We start from the raw sequence: 22,314 nt of genomic DNA, 5'->3' as shown, positions 1-22,314 counted from the left end.
TTTTTCCATGCAATATTTCATTACATGAATTTTGAGACATCAGTCTTGAATTTTTGATTCTTGATTTTGTCCCTTGAAGTGAGACCTTTCCAAGAGATTTGCTAAAATTACAAGGAACAGAGTTCCTTTTCAGTAAATCTTTAATTATATTGCAGGTGTCAGGTAATCAAGCAGGAGTTTCCCTATTGCCTCGTTATCCTGAGGTTTCTAAAGAGGTGAAGTTCTTTATGGTTCTGTCTTCCTCCTGATGCTCCCTGTCTACTCTAAAAGTGTCTTGTTGAACCAAGTAGCTTGGTTGAGTAAGCATGTGACTGTTATGTACCTCTTAGAAGATGTTTATGATTTTGGAGTTAAAATTTGACAAATTGATTTTGATCTTATGATTTCTAATGTTCTACTTAATTGAACATGATGGATAATTTTTGATTTTTTGCACAAGTGTGAACAAATTGCTACATTTTATGGTTAATTTGACATGTTTTGCAGGGGGGAGAGAGAAAGTAATAGAGATGGCTGATTTAGGCATTTTCTCGGTTTGTCTACATTTCAAACTAATATACTTTATCCTCTTATTTGGGGAAGTAATGTTGGGATAGGACTTGTAGCAGAGGTATAGTTGTATTCTTCATTTTAGCCTATCTCCTTTTAAAGTGATGGTAGCCAAGCAGTGGTACTGTAATAATATTTTGACAAACACGTATCCCTGCTATGTCAGGAAACAAAACAGGAAACTGCTACCAAACAAGGCATATTTACATGTTTAATCATGTTTCTGGCTTGATTCTTATAGTATGCATATGGATCAGTCTGTGTTCTTTTTAATAAACCTGGAGATGGTCTCATAATACACAGCTCCCCCAGTTAATCTGACAAAACATAAAATGTAGACTAATCTTTTCAGCTCCAACATAGCCTGACTTCTTCCTGATGAAGGCCTGAAACATGTGTATACCTTAATTTTCCTATATTATTACAATTAGTGAAACTTGCTGTGAACAAAAGAGCATTGAAAAATTAATTTGAAATGACACAGCTGTCAAAACTTACTCAGATGTGCTCAGCTTGAATCTTGCTTTCTACCTGCCAAAAAATAACCCTGCCTGCATTTCAGTTTGTGTCTGGAGAGGATTTGTTTATTAAATTTTAAATTATTAATTATTTTAAAAAATAAAATATACAAAACTCAGATGGTGATATTTAGAAGAAGACAATAGAAATAATGTTCTAATTTGCTCGCAGAAGCAGGGTAAAATAATGTCACTTGTGTAAATCATTATTGACTCATTTTTCATGAATAAGTACCCTGTGCTTTTGAATGAAAAGTAGCATTATGCGAGTCTTGGGGCTTAAGCAATTATTTAAGCTATTTCCTGCAATTTAAATATTGGCATCTGGGTTCATTTTTTTGAAGAAAGATACTAGGAAGGGAAGATCAGGTGGTGCTGGAGCATCCATATGGAGTTGAATGCTGAGGGTTCTTTCAGTCTGTCTCATGCTCTCTCAACCCTGTTCTAAGCCCCAAGATTCAGAAATTCTTGCATAATTGGGCACTATTTTGTGACTTATTAATTGCTCTATTGGGTATATAGGTGCACGTGAGCCAGGCTGACCACTTTCCCAGCTTGCATCACTGGCAGCTGTTTTGCTTGAGGCAGATGGCCTGTGAGAGAAGCACCCATAAATTAGGGCATTGCTACTTTTTTCAAACTATTCTGCGAGAGCAAACCTGATGAGATGATGTTTTAAAGTGGATTTTGCACACCCTGCTAAATTTCTTTGGAAGTGGCTAAATAGCACCTTTTATAGTCATCTCTATTTTTAAAAAAGAATTGTAGGATACTGCAGACACTACGCTGTAAGCGGCATGAAAATGTTAAATTATATTAAAAAAACATTGGTGATGCTGTCTATATGAATGAAGGTGGTGGAAAAAAAAGTTATAACTGAAAGAGGAAATGGCTTTTATATAATGAGAGTAAGGGCTTTAAGGGCTGTAGCAAGAAAAGAAATGGAATAGCATACAATAGGAAGACCTCACTGGTTTACTCAGGTGTTTTAGACATTTTTCTAACACTTTTCTTCTGGAGTTCATGCTCACAGGTAGAATTTTAATAGCCAGAATCCTAGAAAACTCCTTCTAAAGAGTAGGATGAGACTTGTGCAGCTTCCTTCTAGTTAAGAATTCTGTTATTGTGCTTCTTCATCCATAGTTAAATTCCACAGGTGTACACATGCTACTGCTTTGGAGACTGGAAAAATTCTTCCCTATCAGGACCCATGGACACTCACACAAACCTTGCCTTTCTATGTGTCTTCTCACTGGCATAAACCATGCTAATCCTAAAAATTTAATCCTAGAATCACCATTTTTTAAAACGGCACACCAATTTTAAGCTTGAGCAACTCACTACTTTTGCTGTCGGATTAACCTTTGTTCCCGTACTGTAACATCTGTTTAAGCAATTTGCTTTTGGTCTTTTCTAGTTTGTGCCTTAAAGATTCTCATTTACCCTTAACCATGCCTTAGAACCACATTTATTATGGAGGCTGCTTCAGAGTTGGATGTCTCTGTGTACACCGTTGCAATTAGGCTTGTGTTTGAGAAATGTGATATTTGATCTGGACTTGTCCCCAGGAATTAAAGGATTTTTTTGGGAAATACCAATAATTTCCTCCAGTGAAGTCCTAAACTTTCATACTCTGGTGGCAAGTTGGAAAGGTTTCTAAATCTACTTCAGGCTTAGTTAGGGCCTGCTATAAATGAGGGGGAAATATAATCTGAGAAAGAATTGCTCTCTAACCAAATTCATCTTGGAGAAAATAGTTCTTGCTTCTTCCTTGAGGAAGCACTTCTCTTAAGTTGAGCTGTTTCAGAGCTTTTGATCTGTAATATTGGTCCATTCTGCCTTTGTACATGAACTTCTGTCAAATATGTGCTTTACTGCCTGACTGTGAAACACTTGGGAGCAGCAAACTGCCCACAGAACCAAAGTCTGTCTGCCTTAATCATGATGTATTTTATAAATTGCTTTTTAGTTGTTAAAGCATTTAAATAGTTTAGCTTTTGTGGTTATGGCAGATGTTGATCCCTCAGCCCCCCCATTTGTGATGGTCTTGAAATGCAATATTTGTTTATTTTACTACTGAGAGGAAAAGCTGAATTGTAACAATGACCTTCCTGCTCTGCTGAGTTTGTCATAGGACTCCTCCTTGTACATGCATAAGATACTGAAGGAGGTTGGAATCTGAAGAGAGATATAAACTCTCTCTTGCTGTAGTTGTTCAACACAGAATTAGTTTTAAAATAGCATTAATTTTTGGAGGATGAGTTTTCTGTGTTCCCATGTAATCTGGAGAGGTTAGGTGATTTAGTGGAATAATGCTGCATATGACATAATCTAGAGTAAATATTTAAAGCATTCATTCACACATACTCTCTTTCAACTAAAATTAACTTCTGTGATAAGACCCAGACGTTATCATTAAAAATAGATTCTAGAGCAAACCAGTTGGTAGTTATGGGATGGGTGCAGAAATTGCTATGTTCTGTTCTGTTTCATGTAATTAAAGAATAAAATTAGTCCCTCTGGGCTTAATATTTCATAAGTGTGTATCCTGCTTTGTCATCTGCTGTTAAAGCTGCTGTGGCTGCTTTTCCTCAGTGTTAAAAGATACTTTCAGCAATCAATGGCATAATTGAAGCACAAGGGAGCAGAGGCAACTGCCAGCACAGAGCTCCAAAGGAAGAAGAGTGTCCTCCCTGTCCAATTTACCCTGGAATTAGTAATGGGTCTTTAATGAGTATTTCTGCCTGATAACTGCTAACAGAGAAGAGGAGACAGGGCAGACCTTGTTGAAATCTGCAACGTTTTCACGAGGGCAAACACAGGAGCGGGCACTGATCTCTTCTCTGTGGTGACCAGTGACAGGACCCGAGGGAATGGCTTGAAACTCTGCCATCTGACTGATATTTGGGTCAAAATCCCAGGCAATATGCATGGCAATTATGTGGTGTCTTGCTGATCTAATTGCCCTTATTGGCCAGCTAACTGTCCTTGGCAGAAACAAATACAAAAAGGCAGCATAAAAATGCAGATTGAAAAGAAAGGATTAAGAAAAACAAGAAGGAAAGGGGAAAAGGTACCATAGACTAAATAATTCTGTGTTTCCATATATTTCAGACAAGGTTTTGTCCATCTGTTTTTTCATTTCTGAGTTTGTGGCTGCCTAATTTTAAACTTTTTTCTGCAAAGTATCTTTAATTACAATGGTATCTATGGTGTATAAAATTATATGTCAGTGATTTTTTTTTCTTTCCAATTTCATTAGCATAAATAGAACTTTTTCTATATGCAGATTGTTTATTTTTCTCTTGTTTCTTATGAATCATGTGGTCATCAGGCATCACCATCAAATTAAAAAATAAACACTTGTGTAGATAAAACAGCTCATGGACCTTTGTATGACAGTCTGAGAAGTCTGTAAAATACTACTAAAATATTAAGTAATTATTTTGAAAGAAAATAGCAAGTTAAGGAATAGTAATTTAGGATCTCACAAAAATATTTTCCTTCCTTATTTCTCTTTTGTCCTCCTTTTCTCCATTTGCTGCTGCTCATCTAATTTTTTTCCAAGCAGTAATAGTAAAATTATTAGAGGATAAAGAATGGGGAAAGAACTGAACTTGTTCTGATTTAGAAATGTAATTATAATGAACACATTCAAATTTCAAATGCAGCTTCTGAGGGTCTCTAGCTAGTTTTAAGGAAAGTGCTAATCTCCTCAAGAATTCTTACACATCTTTTCTCAATTTAGGTCCTTTTAAGCTGTTCAGTGATGCTATTCAGAGATGTGTACCCTGTGCCTTTTACAACAGTTATAGTTACGGTTGTGACAGTGACTGTCATCTTCAGATTAGACTTGCAATTTCCTCTGATCTCCAAAAAGTAGATTCTAATTGTATGTGTGAAAACAGATTGATCAATGTGTTTGATTAGTTCAGTATCATTGTAAGCAAGTTCTCAGCTCTATTCCCTTGCTGTCTGCGCTTGGTTCAGTTTTGTGTTTAATATTTGGTGCTGCATTTTCTTACCTAAGATCTCTGCTGCTGCAAGTGCTGCTCTTCCACCTATTTGTCTCTATTGAACCTTCCTGATTATTTTTAGTTGCCTGCCAGATGTTCACATTTTGAAAGTGTAATGAAAAATAAAAGAGATGAGATGCATTGCATGAAAAAGCGGAAGTTCTGTAGCTTACTTTTCCCATGAATTTTCTGACCATTGTGCAGGGTGATGTTTTAATGTTTCTTCATTTCTTGTGTTACTGAGTTTGCTGATGCTCTAACATGACAGAGGTGAAAATACTGTTAGTGCAATGATATGTTTTAAAGAGCTTTTTAAATGTGATTAGATAATCTGTAGTTTGTGTGCATATACATGTGTACATATACAGATGTATATGTATATGTGTATATAAAAATATAGACAGCCTGAAAAGGAAAGTAATTAGGCTTTCCCAAGCTGTTTGATCTGTTTTGTATTTAAGTTTTGAAGAAGCTACATACTTAGTTATTGCTGGAGGAGGGCTAGATCATTAGTGTCACTTATTCTGCAGAAGGAACAAACGCTTTAAATAATATCTGAGCCATAAGATAAACACATCAGGTGGATAATACATATTTTATAACATTATAATTCTTTTAAAGTGAATGACTGGGTCATGTGGAACTCTCTGGGTGGAGTAAGAGACTGTTACTGCCCTTGGCAGCAGATTGGGTGGGGAGAAGGGAAGAATATTCCAAACTACAAGAGTGGAGGAATAGTGCTGTGCCTATTTAGTCAGGAGAAGAGAATACTGAGAGGGGATCACATCAATGCATAGAAATATCTCCAAGGTGGATGTCAAGAGGATGGTGCCAGACCCTTTTAGTAGTGCCCAGTGACAGGATGAGGAGCAATGGCCATAAACTGAAACAAAAGAAGTTCCACCTCAAAATGAAGAACCTTACACTGAGGTTACAGAGCACTAGAAGGGCTGCCCAGGGAGATCATGGAGTCTCCCTCTCTGAAGACATTCAAACCCACCTTAAAGTTGTTCCTGTGTCACTGCTCCTGTGACCCTGCCTTGGTGGGGAGTTGGACTGGACATTCTCCAGAGGTCCCTTCCAACCCGAACAATTCTGTGATTCTGTGAAATTTACAGAAAGAGGCGGGAGACCCCTATTTCAGACAGAAATGGATGAGAGGAGCGATTGTATCAGTAGGCCTTATTAGGAAACTTCCCAAGGATAAAAAGAGCAGTACAGTTTCATGCAACTAGGAAGATTTCTAATATGGACCTATTTTTATAATTAATTTCTTGACATTAATGGAGATAATATTAAACTGGCCTACTCAGCCCAGGCTTTTTATCTTTAGCAATAGTCAGTAGTGGCATTTCTTCCAGAAGTGGCTCTTGCCCTTCTGGGATTCTCTGCCATATTTTGTCAAATCACAGTTTGGGCCATCCTTAGCTAGAGGATACATCTGGGCTGTGGTGAGTAGCCATATATTGATGAGTCTGTGTGAAGTTTTTTAACATCTTTGGTTACTTTTTTCTGTAAAAACCAGCAGCAATTACTCCAATAATTTATTTATGTAGTTTGTGAGAAATACCTCCTTAGGCTTTTTTAAGCCTGCTGCCAGATGGACTAATTACATGGCCCCCATTCTAGTGCCTGTGAACAGCACAGACCAACCATTCCATGACACTGGTAACTACAGAGCATTGTAATAATCCCTGTTTTCCTCACGCTTGAGGGATCCCAGTCTCACAGTCTGTGCAGCTCCTCCCAGTAGAAACTGCTCCATCCCTTTGATTTCTCTCATTAGCCTGCCCTTTTTATTTCTTCAATACTTCTGTCTCTCTGCAGCTTGGACTGTGGGTGTTGCTCACATCTATGCAGTGATGTTGTTTTGTCTGTATTGTCAAATGGTCCTTTTCTAATATTTCATTTAGCATCTTTGAGAATTGGGCTGAAGCAATTTACTCCAAGATCTATTTTCTGGTTGTTATTGCTGTAATATAAGCCCAGCTTTCTATATAAATATTTTTAAATTAATTTTTGTTCTCAACATTTACTCCTTAGTGCAGCATTTCAGCAATGTTTTATTCCTGTTTAATCACTATATTAAGGCCTGTTGTTGTTTTCTCACAATCAACTCCATTTCTGAATATCCTCAGTAATTTTGTGTTGTCAATACATGTTGACATTTTAGACATGTGTTTCACATTAAATTCATTTTGAGTGGGCTGATAGAATAGATCCCATCTTGAATCTTGAAGGAAGTACCTGTTGGGAATTTTTTTTTTGGGGGGGAACATTCTACTCTGATTCTTTACTTTTTATGTTTTAACAAATCACTCATTCCTTTCTTCCCATGTAAATGTCATTTCTTTAGGATCATTAAAGGAGACCTTATCAAAGTGGTTCATTGTGTTTTGTTTGTGTTTGTTTTTCTAAATCAAAGCACAGTGACTAGCTGGTCCACTTTTGGCTGGTGTGTGCCGTCTGCTTAAAAAAGTCCAGTAGATTTGTTTGGCAAGGTATTAGTGTAGAAAACCTTACTGATTTTGTCAATATTACATTTACATGGTGTACCTATAAATTAATTTTGTAGGGCTCTGTCCCTATCTCATCTCCCCAGTTTCTGTCCATTTTTTCTGACTTTTTCCTCACATTTTTCTGGATCCTTTTAAAAGCTGATGGGGTAGCTGCCATTTTCTGGTGCTATCATACAAGACATAGTTTGTGATTGATTTTAACACAATGTACTGATTTTATTCCTTTGAAGGTTCCTAGAAAAAAATCTTATCTTACATGAATGACTAAATACCTGATTATTTGTTTTGTCCAGACATTCTCCTACTTTAATTTGTATGCGCTCTGCAAGAGTATTTGATTAATATACATATTTTGGACATCATAAGTTAACTCATATGTTAAAAACACTCAAATAGAGAAAAAATTCTAATTGCATCATATCAGTTTAAATTTAGTAATGAAATGCTGTAGAAGATATTTTTATATGTATTAATTTGAGAGTATTGTATTATTTGAGAGTATATGTATTAATCTGAGAGTAAAATTATAATTCCTGAAATGGAAAAAAAATTGTTTATAAATAATTAGGTGCATAGCTTTCAGTTAAAAACCCCAAAGCTACATAAATATTTGCCTTTTTAATAAAGATTATGAGGTTTTGGGGATTTATTTTTTTTGGTGGAATGGCATTAAAATGGTCTGATAAGTTTTGTCAAAGCTTTCCTGGTTTTCTCACTGGGACAGTATTTTTCTAGTCAGATATTGCTAGGAGTCTTGGCATTCCATTGTTTTTCTGTGGTTACAGTTCTTGGTATTTTCCCCTTTTCTGCTTTAGAGAAAATAAATCAAAACATATTCAAGTTCTATGAGATGCTGGTTGAGAGATGAATTTGTTGATAAGAACATAGAATTAGTCACAGGTGAGTGTAGACTTCTTTGTTTTAGGTTCATCTTGTTAGTAACTATTTTGAAAACACAGTCTGAAAGGGATTTCAGAGCAAACTCATTAAACACTGTTTAAAAAAGGCTGAGAAATGAAAAAATTAGTGTTGTTTCCCAAGGAAAAGTTCCTTTGCATGCATTTATAAAATTTGATGGATTTATTGGGCATGCTACACTGCAACTTTATTGTAAGTAATACTAGTCCCAAATGGAAAATTATATTCTCACTGCCAATGTTGTTCTCTGTAGATGTTTATGTAACTTTCACTGTTGTGATGATTTTGCTGAGAATGTCTTGCAGTTTAAAAGAAGATTCCAATGCTTTTCTGCTTGTATAGAAAAAACCTGGCAAGCTATCCTCCTTATCTTACAGTCACTGGAAGACAGTTGACCCATCTTGACCTCATCCTTTCATATTAGTTTCTCCATCTGAGTCATGCTACCAAAATGAAAGGGAAAAAAAAGATTTTGTTGAGTCTGGGCATTTATAAGATGTTTATTCTTTTGGAGGGGAGTGGGACATTTGGGTAATGATTTTACTTATTAAAATCCTAAGTAAGATATGTTATAGAAACAAAAGTTTGATTTTTTAAAAAATATTTTAATAGAGAGGAGGCTGGATTAGGATTTCATTCATCAAAATTGTGGGAAAACATAGAAACAAAACTAGGGAACAAGCCAGCATCACTTTTTTTTCACTGGTTTTTTTTTGTGTTTTTTTGTTTGTTTGTTTGTTTTGTGGTTTTTTGTTTGTTTGTTTTGGTTTGTGTGGTTTTTTTTTTTTTTTTTTTTTTTTTTTTTTTTTTTTTTTTTTTTTTTGGTGCTAGGCTTTAATTCAATGGTATTTAGAAACCTTTGCAATAAGAATGCTGTAGGTAACTGTAACTTGTGCTCTACAAATAGGGTAGCAAAGTAGCTTAGAGAGTAAATCAAAACAATGAAATGGAAATAGGCTTTTGGATGCAATTTTCCACTACCTTTGTGTTTAGTAGGTTGTACAGTTGTGTCTTCAAGTGTGTGAGAATTCTGTGATAGTTGAGAGTCCTGTGATACTTGAAACAGCAGAATGGAACATAATATTTAAAAAGCCAGTGAAGAAAAGAACGTCTGATTTAGGAAATTATGATTGTGGAAGGCACCTTTAGTTACCACATTAGCAGAATGTGAAATTCAGTTTACACCTACGTAAAGGGGATTGCATTAAGAAGGATGTGGTACTAAACCTTATTAAACCCACAGTATTTCACAATGACTTCTGGAGTTGGAGGCTGGTTGGGATTCTTTTTCCCTCTTTTAGCTGAAATCTGAGCCCATTCATCCCTCAGTATTTTCACAGAGAACTCTTCCACCGTGTTAGTAAATGGTAACCACTACCAGAGCAGTCTGACTGCATATTTTCTTTGATGAATTGATCATGAGGCAAAGTGCAATGTTTGTGACCCTCCCATACTGCTGGTGGTAATTCCTTTGTTCACTTTCCACGTGCAAGATAAACAAGTATCTATGCAAGACTTGCATTTTGTGCCCAAAGTGGATCTTCCCAAGTCATTTTAAGTTAGTCATCAATGCTACAAGTGGGAAGGCATCATTGTTGTTTATTTTTCATTTAGAACAGCATCACAATGTTACTGTGTGGGGAAAAAGAATCTGCTTTCTTTCAAATCTGCTGTCATTTGATTCTTTTCTCAGCTGCTTATGAAGCTGCCAACTAAAGTACTACTTACCATGAATACATTAGAGAAAAATAAATTGGCACTTTCTGTAGAATGCAGCAATTTGCATTCCCCTCTCTTTCTGAGAGCAATCTGTATTACATTCTTCAGAGTTTCAATATTTTTCTCCCCCTAAGAGATATCATCTTGTATTTCCTGGCACTTCAACCAGAAACTTGTCCATTAAGATAATTTTTCTTAATACTGATTTAACTTTCACTAACGTATTTGCTCTTGTAATCAGCCTCATAATTATATTCTCATCTGGCTTTAAATTATTGCTTTTAAGTCTTTAGCTTCAGCAACTGAAGATGGAGTCAGTTCAGCTCCAGTGTATAACTTCCAACCAAAGCACTGTAGTGATATTTGCTTTCCTTTATGACGTAATATCTTCTTTGGCATCTTGACCAGCTTCTTTCAGCTTACTTCTCTAACTCCAGTCTCTGTAATATTTCTTTTTTGGGTCACCCTCAAGTCATTGAAAGAAAACAACACTCATTTGTGTAAAGCCTTTACCCTGTGGCAATTTTGCCAAAAAAACCTCCCTAACACGGCAATTAACACAATAGAATGAAAAGTGTTCAGTGATTTAGAGGTTTTTCTGCTGAAGGTGCTGTGTCTCTTAAGTAGCCTGAGGGATATGAAAATGCAGCCTCATAGTCTGAAAAAATTTTTCTTGTGCCTGAGCTCAGTTGGAGAACAACTCAGAACTTTTGCAAAAACAAATTGTCCAGTGGGTGAGCTGCATGAAAGTGCTGCTGGTTGTTTGCTTCCTCACTGTACAACGGATCCAGAATGAAAGGGAACTTTGCAAAATATGTGTTTAACTTCTGAAATGCCTTTGTTTGTGATGTTGGAACTTTATGTTAGGTCTGAGAAAGACAAAGGTGAAAAATCCAGTGACTTCTGCAATATACATGCAATATACGTTTTAATATATGGCGTCTTGGGCTGTGTTGCTGTTTACTTAAGAATATCCTTATCTTGAGGTGGCTGTTGTTGCTTATGACAAAATACTGGACTAGGTGATCATTTGATCTAATTCATTTGATGCTAACCATTCTCAGATTCATGGTAATTTTTGACTAAGAGAGTTTGATTTTATGCTTGTTTTAGAGAGGGAGAGAGGAAAATATAAGTATTTTTATACATATGTGTGAAATTTTAAAGAGAAAAATTGTGAGAAAACTCTGGGTGAAAAATTCAGTATCCCCCTTTTCCAGCTCAATTCTGGAAAACCCACTGGTGTTCATATGGAATAGTTTCTCTTTGCTGATAAGAAAAAAATCCAAGATCTATACGTGTATTTCAGGGTAATAGGTGGAAAAACATGAATTGATTGAAAAATGTGAGTCATAAGAAGGAGAAATTGTATAATCTCTAAGTGTTTCTAGTTACTGCATTAAGAATACATTGGCGTACAGTAAAATATTTCAGCATAAGATTTTTGCACATCCTTCTATTAAAGGAAGATAAAATGTAAGGTTATTCCCTCTGTCTGTTCCAACATGATGCATTAACAGTGTCAACACAGCAGTAAAGGCTTTTACTGTGTATAATTGTAAAATAATGCCAATGGGTAAATGGGAAAAGGATGTTTGGGGAGCATTTTCTAGATCTTGCTTTCTGCAAAATAAACACCACTTAAAAAAAAAAAAAAAAGGGCTTTGGGTTTTGGATGACAGTAAAAGTGGTGCAGGATGCCAGAACACCAAAGCAACTGCATCGGAGCAGAGCAGTAATCCACCTAGCACTATTGCTTTCCTTTGATGGTGATTAGAACCACATGCTCCAAAGGAAAATGCTTATAATGGGCAATTAAAGGATCTGCACATAGCAGGCTTTTTCCCCCTCCCTCTGCTCTCCCTCCCCCAGTTGTCATAAATTACTGGTTGGCCTTTACTCTGACGTGCAAGTCTGACAAAACCTAGAAGGAACAGGAAATGATCTAAGTGTGGTTTTGGACAGTTTTTTTTCATTACCTACATAATAAGAAAAAAACCCTCTACTTTCTACCTTTTAGAACCTTTTGGAAACATTTAAAGATCTTAGAAAATATATATAAAAAAAGAAGATCAGATCAAATAAAACAAGCAATAAGAACTGAGAACTTTCACCAGCAGACAAAGTAGACGGTGTCCTGCTGATACTCCTGGGTACAAAAGCAGAAGTAGTATGTCCTTTTTAAAAACAACCAAATGAAACAAACATGTAAAAAAAGAAACAAAACCCCAGCCAAAAAAAAAAAAAAAAAAAAAAAAAAAAAATTCTGCTTGCAGGGAGTTGTATTAGCTGTAAGAATGAGCTTGCTGAAGGTTTCTTTGAAACTTTCACATACACTAGAGCATTTTTGCTCTGTTTTTGTATCTGTGCTGAGGGAAAAGTTACTGAAAATAGCAACTAAGATTGTGAAAACTCTAAAGTGACTTATTAAAGCTTACTTCGGTGCAGCTCTTGTCAAAGATTTGTTTTTGCAGGGGAGATCAGGATACTTGGAGTCTGCTGGAAATGTTATGGTGGTGAGACACCTGCATGACCCAGTGTTGTTCTTATGTGTCCAGCCAAATATATTGCAGGTACTACTTAGTGAATAGAAAAGTGTTAATTAAAGCAATTAAGAAGAAATTAATCTCTTTTCATTTTAGGAAGATTTTAGGGCTCTTAAAAAAAGCAAAAATAGTGTCTTTCATAAAAGAGTGCAGCAGAGTCAACAAGTGAGTCGTTGGATAGGGGATGTGACTGTTTCCGTCGGGATATGTGTCCAAACCTCAGAACCATGAAAGCACACACAGCTTCTGTTCAAAGATTGTGTCTATCTGCAGACTTCACAACCCAATGGCCATTTTACACCCTTGGATAAATAAATTCTGCATAGAGTCAGGAAGTGATAAGTATTAGGGTTCCAAAAATACCATAGTTTTTTTTCCCCTCTTCCGTTTATTTTCATGGGACGGTTTAGGGAGTGGAGAAATACCATGATGATTCTAAATGCCCAGGGTATGGTACTGAGGTCTTTATTTTGTCTTGATCACAACAATCTACACAAGTGGCTGCTGTTTTGGCCTGCAAGATTTCACAACAGAACGTTGTCTTTGTTATCTAAATAATGCTGCCTCTACTTTGAGAGTCATTATTTGGTTGCATCACCTTTAGTTTGTACTGAATAAAATTTAACTACTTAATAACATACTGTTTTTCAACATCTACTTTTTCTACGGAGAGGGAAAAGACCTCTAGTAATAAATAAGACCCCTAGGACTTCAAGATCATATAGTGCTCTAGGTTTTTTGGGGTTTTTTTTGTGTTATTAAATTACATGGAGAAAAAATAGTGATTGTAAGCTGCTACAAAAGACTAATCTAGAAATAAAAATAATGGATCAATCTTGTTACAAAGGCAGCCATGAAAATAAATGGGTATATAACGCAACCTTTTTCATATTTTACAATAAATTTATTTCTCATCTAGTTGTAGAATTTGGCTTTTGAATGAGGTGATTTTTCGCAGAGTTGATTTCTGAATCAAGTTGCTGTGGTGTTGGTTTCATTGTTTAGTTAATTCTATGCTTGGTTACTATGGAAATACTTATTTACGGAGCTAATGCCTAATGGTGTCAAACAGATGCTACTGGCAACTAGGAATCCTTTCTATTTGATCAATGAAAGACTCAGTCAGAAGTAGAAACTCAGTTTTGTGCTCATTTTTCTCCATTAAAATTTTGGAACATGGAATGGAATGGATGTTCTCAAACAGGACAAGTTTTCTTTCTTTATAATCATTAAAGCACACATTGAATCTCCTAAAAAGTATCATCAGTGAAATGAAATTCTATTTTAGGTTTAGGGAATCATATAGCAATGAAACAAATTTTAACATTGTGTGTGGCCTTAGACAGTGTGCACGTTTCAGTTTGGGAAAAGGAGAATAGTGATGGTTTTATTCAGCTTTTAAAATTGATTTTTAGATTTCTAAAGCTTTGAAACACATTTTTTTTTCCTGTAGCTGTGTATTTTAAATCTCTGCATAAGGATGAGTATTTTTCTTACTATAACTTTTCACAAACAAATAATTCCAGTGTAACTAAACTGATATGATTTTGTATTTTATAAGTTAAATTATTAAGAAAAGATCATTGTACAGTTGTCTAGTCAAATATATTTTAAGATCAAATTTTTTTAGAAAGGGTTTAAAAATGCTTAGTGTACTTTTATAGCAATTTCAGTGGTTTGTAGCTTGACAGAAGTAAAATCCATATTCTTTTATCATGCTTAAGCCTTTGGAAGTTGAAAATACTCCTCAAACAGGTCTTTAGACAAATGGAGTTGTGGTATTTGTACAAAGAAGATCTAAAAAGCCTCCATCCCCCATGGCATCAACTATTCTGACAGACACATCTATTCCTGGCGCTGGAACCACTGGGTGCACTGCTGCAGGAAAGATAACCTTTCCTATGGAAAAGGAATTAAAAACCAAACAAACCCCTGAAACCCTGCTGGTTCGCCTGGATTGTCTTCTCCCATTTCTCATCTGTTTTTAGTTTACTTAGACTATAAACTTCTCAGAGGAGCACTTACTGCCTTTTATTTTGTGAAAAACAGTGTTGCCTTGCTGCTGCTCTTGGAGCCTGAAGCTGGTTTAGGGAAGGCCTCTGTTACCATTACTTTGTTATTTCTTTAGCATGCTTCTGATATTGCTAACAATGTGTGCTTTGCCAAAGTGCTGTCCTTAAGCTTTGGTGATGGTTAGGTTGATATCCTTGTGTTCAACTAGCATGGGATCTCTTCTGAAGTACATGGAAATATTGTTTTTATTGTTTGAGAAAACATAGGCCTGATGCCTACTGTCAATTTTTTCTGCATATATACAGTGTTCATTGTTCAGAACAGCAACTTTGGGGAGAATTTGTTGAGCTTTAACAACTTTTTTAGCCTTTAAAAACTTATTTTCAGAGATGCAAATTCATTCTCTTGAGGCTCTTAGCCTGTTTTGAGTGGCAAGTTTCAGTTTGACCTACACTGGCTGATGATGGCCAAATAGGGAAAAGTCACTTGTATTTAAAGGGGTTCTGTAAGCTGGTTTGTCTTCTTTTAACCACATTGAAATTTATTTCAGAGACTAAATAGATTCAATTATTATAATTCAAAGTTATACAGACTCTGACTGTTACAGAACAAGGCATGGTGTATGTGTGGGTTTTTGTTTTGGTTGGTTTTTTTTCTATTTGAAGCTTTTTTTTTTTTTTTTTTTTTTTTTTTTTGAAGCTGTCAGGCAATTATACAAAACCAGGAAAGAGTGTTCATGGCTCTCTGGATGAACTGGGAAGACTCTGGGCTTAGAGTCAGGCTGGTAGGAGAATTTCTCCTCCAATCTGACTGGTAATATCCTATACACATTTCTGGTGGGAATGGCTGTAGATTTGCCACTTTTCAGAAGTTCATCTGCAATATCAGAGCCCACTGGAGATGGATTTTCAGAGGAGCTCCGATATGTGTGATTGCTGTGATGTTGCCACTGACCATGGACACTCAGAGCCAAAGTGTGTGGGTTACTAAGCAGAGGTCTAAGTTGCAGCTTGGAACTTTTATGATTCAAGTTCATCCTAGATAAGGTGTTTCTTGATGGAGGAGGTGAGGGAAGAATGTTATATGCAATGGATTACAAAATCTTAGTATTACAGAGTACAAATCTTTCTGCAACAAGTCTCATGGTTGCAAAATCAGAAATTGCTGAGGCTCTGCCTAAGACCTATTTTAAGGTCTCTTGGTCTGTTCACAGTGTCTTTTCACTCCTGTTGTAAGATTAGTGTGACTCTGGGAATACTTTGTAAGTTTTGTTGACGCACAGTAATGAAATAAAACTTTGACTGCTAAGCTCTCAACAAAAAATAATGCCAGAAATGCTGCTTGTTTAGTATTCCAGATTTAACTTGCAAGACAAGGAGTACGGCTACTTAAACTAAGTCTTGTAGGTAGTGAGAGAAAGAGTAAAATTTTCTTGGTCAAAGGAGAAAATTCTTCTTTAAATGGAGAAATAGAATTTATCAGCTGTTAGCCTTTAAAATCGTCACCCTGCTTGTCTTTCAGACCCTGGCAATTCTGCAGAAAGTGTGTTAAGGAATATCCTGCTGCTTTCTGCTACTTTCTCCAGAAATTGTTTTTTGTAGGGGAGTCTTTCTGGATTTTGAGTGCCATCTTGTGGTGCATTCTAAGCACCTAAGGAAAGTTAACCCCCCTTTCACTACTAACCTGCAAGGATTTGCTTAGTGCAGAGATATACCAAGTCAGATTTACCACGGAAAAATTATCACTGTTCATAGAGATCTGCATTTTTTCCCAGTCGTGCGTAGCAGCAGAGATTGCTACTTTGTACCTAAACTTCTCATCAGTTAATTTTAATTACTTCGATGTGTGGCATGGGGAATGACCCTTGAAAAATGTGGCAGACTGTGGTAGCTTGCTGGCTGTGTTAATATATTGCCTTGTCTTCTCTCAGGAGATATGGCTTCTAATTCAAGGTGATATATAATGAATTAAAGAAAAATCTGATAGCAAAGTACATGTAAACTGAAGTTCTATTCATTTCAAAATTGTTTTAGTTTCATTGCTGTAAAATTGGTATCAGTGGAGAAGCTTAAATCTTCTGGTTTAAATGACAACAGAAAATTTTCAGTGACAAATCTAAGCTGTGAAATTTTTCATTTAAATAAAACTCTGCATAAAATGATGCCCCACCATTTAAAATATCAAACAATTATTTCCATTGAAAGTAGGTTGGAAGATTTTTCTGCCTTGTGTTTACTGGGTGAGCATGGGTCACTAGAACCTATTTATTTACCATAGCAGGGTTAAAACTAAAAGGAAGGTTTTGAACCTTTTCAGTCACAAAGATTGACCCCCAAAATTATAGCTTATGTGAGCATGTGTACGTGTACATGTGGCTTAAAGGATGAATAAAGGAGTTGCAGTAAATGGTTTGGTTCAGAAATTTTCTGGAGTAAGCAAGACGTTTATGGGTTTGGTATTTTTTTTGTTAGTTGTGTGGGGGTTTTTTAAATTATTATTGTGAGCTCATTTGTAGCAAATAAATAAAATCAGCTAACATACCACATATTCAAAAGAAAAATAAAATACTCTGAGAGGAAAACCTCTTTTATGTCCCCTAATGGAGGCTGCAAGATTATGAGCGAGCTGACGCAACTCTGTGGCCCATTAGTATCAAAGGTTACTAATACAGCTAACAAAACCCATGTGGACAGCTGATCTTTGCTGCTGATTGAGGCAAAAGTTAATGAAGCAGATTAATTCAGTCTCTGTGTGCAGGGACAGAATGAAACCAAAAGATTTACTGATGTTCAATACAGTAAGGAAATGTCAATCTAGAAAGAGACACTTCACAATGAAGAAAATTTAATAAAACCACTCAAGCAAACAAACAAATGAAAAGAAACAGCCCATTCGGACAAGATGTTGCTAAAACCAAACACATCAAGGCAAAATGGATATGGGCACAGAATGTTGGTCATTATCTTACTGTTTGTCAGTGATAGCCATTAAAGACATGGTAGCTAGATCACTCACTTTAAAAGATTCCCAAACTCTCAAATACCTAAATTTTTAATTCTTGATTTTGATCTGCTTGCTTTACCCAGTATTACCCACTACAGTTTTCTGATAGAGCACAACTTACTCCCAGTTCAAGCACTTGCTTCATTGTAGATCTCTTCAGTTTTCCTAGCAAGTAGATGTGATAACTATTTACTTTAATCAGGGTTTAGTGGCATCTCTGTGAAGACAACTGAAGAGAAAAAGAGCCTTTAAGTCCTCCCTTGCCTGAGCACTGCTGACACATTCCCACCTGTGTTTTTTTCTACATTTCTGCACCTTCCTCTGGACAAGCACCAGACTGGAACATTGTGTTTTCTCCGTGTGCTGTCAGTCCCAGAGGAACAAAAACATACCTAGTTCTCACCTAAAAAATAAGAAGAGCAGCTCCCAGGATGGCAAAATATTAATTGCCAAGTGGGGTATTGGCATGTTATTTGTACTCTGTAGCAATGTAAAAGAGTAAAAAGCTATGTTTAATTTGTGAATGCACATTTTGCAAATGGATTAATTTATCAAAGAATAATTCGAATCTGTTGACAATTCATGAAGACTGAAAGCTTTTGAAACAGAACAGACATCTGAATTTCATTTCTTGTATGTTGTTTTCATTTTTTGTCAGTATAGAAGACAAATAAAGTGAGTGCTGTTGACGTACTTGAAGCTGATAGCATCTTCAGATTGTGTTGCTGACGTTCTTTTGTGGGTTTGGTGGGTTTAGTGAGGTTATTCATAACATGGGACTTTGTAGCCATGTTCAAGCAAAGCCTAACAAAACCTCCTGCAAGAAAATCTTTTTAAAAATACCAATTTTTAACCTCTCTTTGGAGAGATTTTTGCCCGCTTTGAAAGTACATGATGTACTTTTATGTACTACATAATGTAATGCTTTCTTCACTATATTTACAAAATTGCTTCTGTTTGAATGATTCTGAAAGAAAAAATATTTTGGAGGTTTTAGGCTAGATTTGCTTTTGTATGTTGAAATGAATAGGAGAAGGAACACAGTATCACCATCAAATTTAAAGTGCACGTTGAATGATTTATAAGCAATCCAAAAATATTGAAATAAGGCCATATTATTCTGTCATCACGATATCTCTGTTGCATGCAATTTCTTTAAACTCTTCTTTAGGCCTCTTGCTGTGTAGCATTAACTGCGAATATGGCCCAAATTACATATGAAAAAGCAAAGGGAGAAACATTTCTCATTGCATCACATAATGAAAATTTATGCCTCTGCTGTTTTTCAGTATGAACACATCAACTTTTCTTAATTAATTTTAACCATTAATTACCATTAACACATTACCTTTTTATTAATCTTTTCTTCTTTTTTTTATCTTTACAGATGATACTTTGGGATTGGGATTTGAAGCAATGGTACAAGCCCTATTACCAGGTCAGTATATTATGAATTTATTTGTCTTTTTTTTTTTTTTTTTTTTGTGAAATGTGATTGAGTACAGATTTCAAAACTGTTCAAACTGTCAAATTTCAATTCTTCTGTTGATGCTGTATTTGCCTATTTTTTCCCTCTGTCTCTTCTATTGTAGTAAGCTCTTCTTGTTCCTGTTGAGAGAATTATGCAAAATTAAAACTAATCACTTTTGTTTGGACAAATTTTTTATAATTTCTTTCAGCAGAATAAGGGTTAATTAAAATTATGAGGTTGTGGAAATTGTACCTCTGTAAGGGGCTCTAACAATTTGACTGCCAAAATTTGTTGATATTGTTGGAAGAGAAAGAATAGTAAGTTTAATGCTGAGACAAAGTAATGAAAATAGAGATTTAAAAATTGCCAACAGATTTCAGATAGAGAAAAAAACTGAAAGCTAATCTTGAATTGTGAATTACTTTTTATTGTGTGACAAAAACCTGCAGACACTGCTGTCTGAATGTCTATATATATTTTCTTTAAAAGAAATTATGTTGCATTGATTTATTTTAATTTTATTTTTGTTAAATTTGCAACACATAAGGTAGTTACTTGAAACAGAGGATACCATGAAGTGTTTTGACATGTTAATAGTTTGCAACATTTCCATCCATTCCAGAGTGCTGGCAGTGGGAGTGGAGTTGATCTCTCAGTGCTGAACGAGGCTCGGAACATGCTCTCGGAGCTCCTGAGTGACCCATGTCTCCCACCACACGTGATCTCGTCCCTTCGAAGTATTAACAGCCTCATTGGTGCTTTCTCAGGAGCATGCAGGCCAAAGGCCAGCCCATTCACACCCTTTCCTGGTTTCTTCCCCTGTCCTGAAATAGAGGATCCTGCTGAAAAAGACAGGAAGCTGCTCAAGGTCTAACGGCTTTTATTTGCATTCATGTGTGTTTTGCAATTAAAAAAAATAAATCGATAAAGAGAAATTCTTCAAGAAGGAATGCTCCTGTATGCATAGCAGGTTCTCTAGTGAGTGCCAGTGGACAATGTTTAAGGTCAAAAGGGAGCAGCTGTGAAAACACATTGAATGAAATGGAGATAGATACTAAAATGCAAATTCAAGTGGTTGATGGATAGACAGGTACAAGTACTGGTCTGCACCCTGACCACAACATTCCTCAAAATAACAGCAAATATAAACTGAAGGTGTTATAGTCTCATGATATGGGACAAACAGGGCTGTTCTTGATTCTTCTACATTCTTTATCTAACTATTACTGTCAGTGTGGCTTTTTCATTGACCTTTTTTCCCCATGAAATTTACTCTTGTGGACAGCAAACCAGCCATCACACAGAAGCAAATCAGCTATGTAAAAGGAAAAAGATCCCTTCTTTTTCTTCAGCAAATAACTTTATGAGACCAGTTATCACTTCTCCATTACTCAGGGTTAACAGGTGAAAGCAAGAGTATAGTTACTATATGAAATGCTAAGGAATATGCTGGGGAAAAAAATACAGTATAGAAACTCAGTTGCACCAGAGTTAATAATTCCAGCCCAGTATTGACAGCTTGAGGCTGTTTATTGTGGAGGCTACTCTGGGACATGCCCTGTAGGTGTTTGCATTTCCAGGAAGTGGGCAGCTTGGCCCAAACTGATCATCTGGTTAGCTTAGTATTTTGGAGCCCGATTCAACCTGTGAAATCTCTGTTGGGAATCATATTTTTGGGGGAAAAAAGTCTACAGGTTACTCTGTGGATGATCCTGGAGAACCACTGTAGGATGAAATTCCTTGTAATGTCACAATGGATACCTGCAGAATTCAGTTGGGCACAGTCATTCAGGGATCACAGTCATTCAGCATGTTTTTCTTTGTGTATTTCTTTAAAAGGTGCTAAGGATTGGCATACCTTTGGATTTTTAAAATTTCTTTATAGGTAGTCAAAATAGTGTGAAATGAAAAGTATTCATTGCTGGAGACCAGTTATAGAGTATGTGAGATAGAAATATTATGGTTTTTCACAACTGCTCTCTTCTTCTCCTTCCTGAAAAGTAACTTTTTCCTCAGGTTTTCGGACATTTTCTGTGTAGAAATTTGCTTAGTGCTTGCCACAATCATTCAATAATTCTTTGGCTTTGGTATGTTTAAGAGTAAGCCCAAATATTTCCCCCTATGTATGTTACATATGTTGTTACATATGTATGCTACTGCAAGAGAAAGATTTCTTTTGCTTTTAAAAACCAGGTAAGTGAGCAAAAATTCCAGGTTATAACACAGCAAAGAAAATATTATGAAAGTATTGCTTCAAAACGGATAATTTTGAAAGCTTCCCACTCTCTCTTTCCCTGACTTGGAATATAAAAGGTCTCCTCTGTAGTTTTTTGCTGTGGATTATGTGCATTTTTATTTCTCTTCCCTGACTGGCTTCCAAAGTGTGTTCAGTTATAATTTTCAAGTTGATTAGGGGGTCATCAAGTTGATTAGAGGTTGAAGCACCTCTCCTACAGTGATTGTTCAGCCTGGAGAAGAGAAAGCCTTGGGGTTACCTAATTGTGGTCTTCCAGTACCTGAAGTGAGCCTGTAGGAAAGGTGGAGAGGGATTATTTACACAAGCTTGTGGTGACAGGACAGGGGGGGAATGGCTTCAAATTGAATAAGGGTTAGATTGGGTATTAGGCCAGGTTGGATGAGGCTGTGGCCAGTCCGGTCTAGGGAAAGGTGTCCCTGTCCACGGCAGGGTGGGTTGGAACTAGGGGATCTTTAAGGTCCCTTCCAACCCAGACCATTCCATGATTCAATGGTGAGCTGTCTGCTCTCCTCTATAGGAAAGGATTTAAAAACAGGGAAAAGAATGAAATTGGCTTCAGACCTTGGGCTAGTCATAACTGCCTATCTAATGCTAGCCCTTCCCCCTGGGTTTCTTGGAAGTGTGAACTTCCCAGTATTCAGAAAAAATAATTAAATATGAGACAAAAAGCATTGCAAGGCTACTCTGCAAAAACTTTCCATTTCCATCAGGACTGTCCCTAGAACTGTCCCCAGATCTCCCGGTGTATGACAGTAGCATGATTGCCAGATGGGTGGATTTCTGCT

General features: G+C 36.2%; 1 protein-coding gene across 2 annotated transcripts in view; it reads left to right on the top strand.

The window, feature by feature from the left end:
- The window catches only part of PDE3B (phosphodiesterase 3B), an 82,212-nt gene that overhangs the window by 44,705 nt on the left and 15,193 nt on the right, over nucleotides 1-22,314 (top strand). For both annotated transcript variants that reach the window (XM_068194117.1, XM_068194116.1), the window contains exons 2-3: nucleotides 19,189-19,239; nucleotides 19,895-20,140. In XM_068194117.1, coding sequence (XP_068050218.1) covers nucleotides 19,189-19,239; nucleotides 19,895-20,140 — 297 coding nt within the window. The remainder of the gene's footprint in view (nucleotides 1-19,188; nucleotides 19,240-19,894; nucleotides 20,141-22,314) is intronic.

This window comes from Anomalospiza imberbis, chromosome 6 (assembly GCF_031753505.1).
Source record: "Anomalospiza imberbis isolate Cuckoo-Finch-1a 21T00152 chromosome 6, ASM3175350v1, whole genome shotgun sequence".
NCBI lineage: Eukaryota > Metazoa > Chordata > Aves > Passeriformes > Viduidae > Anomalospiza > Anomalospiza imberbis.
Note: the sequence above shows the minus strand (reverse complement) of the source record. Positions and strands in the feature narration are given on the sequence as shown.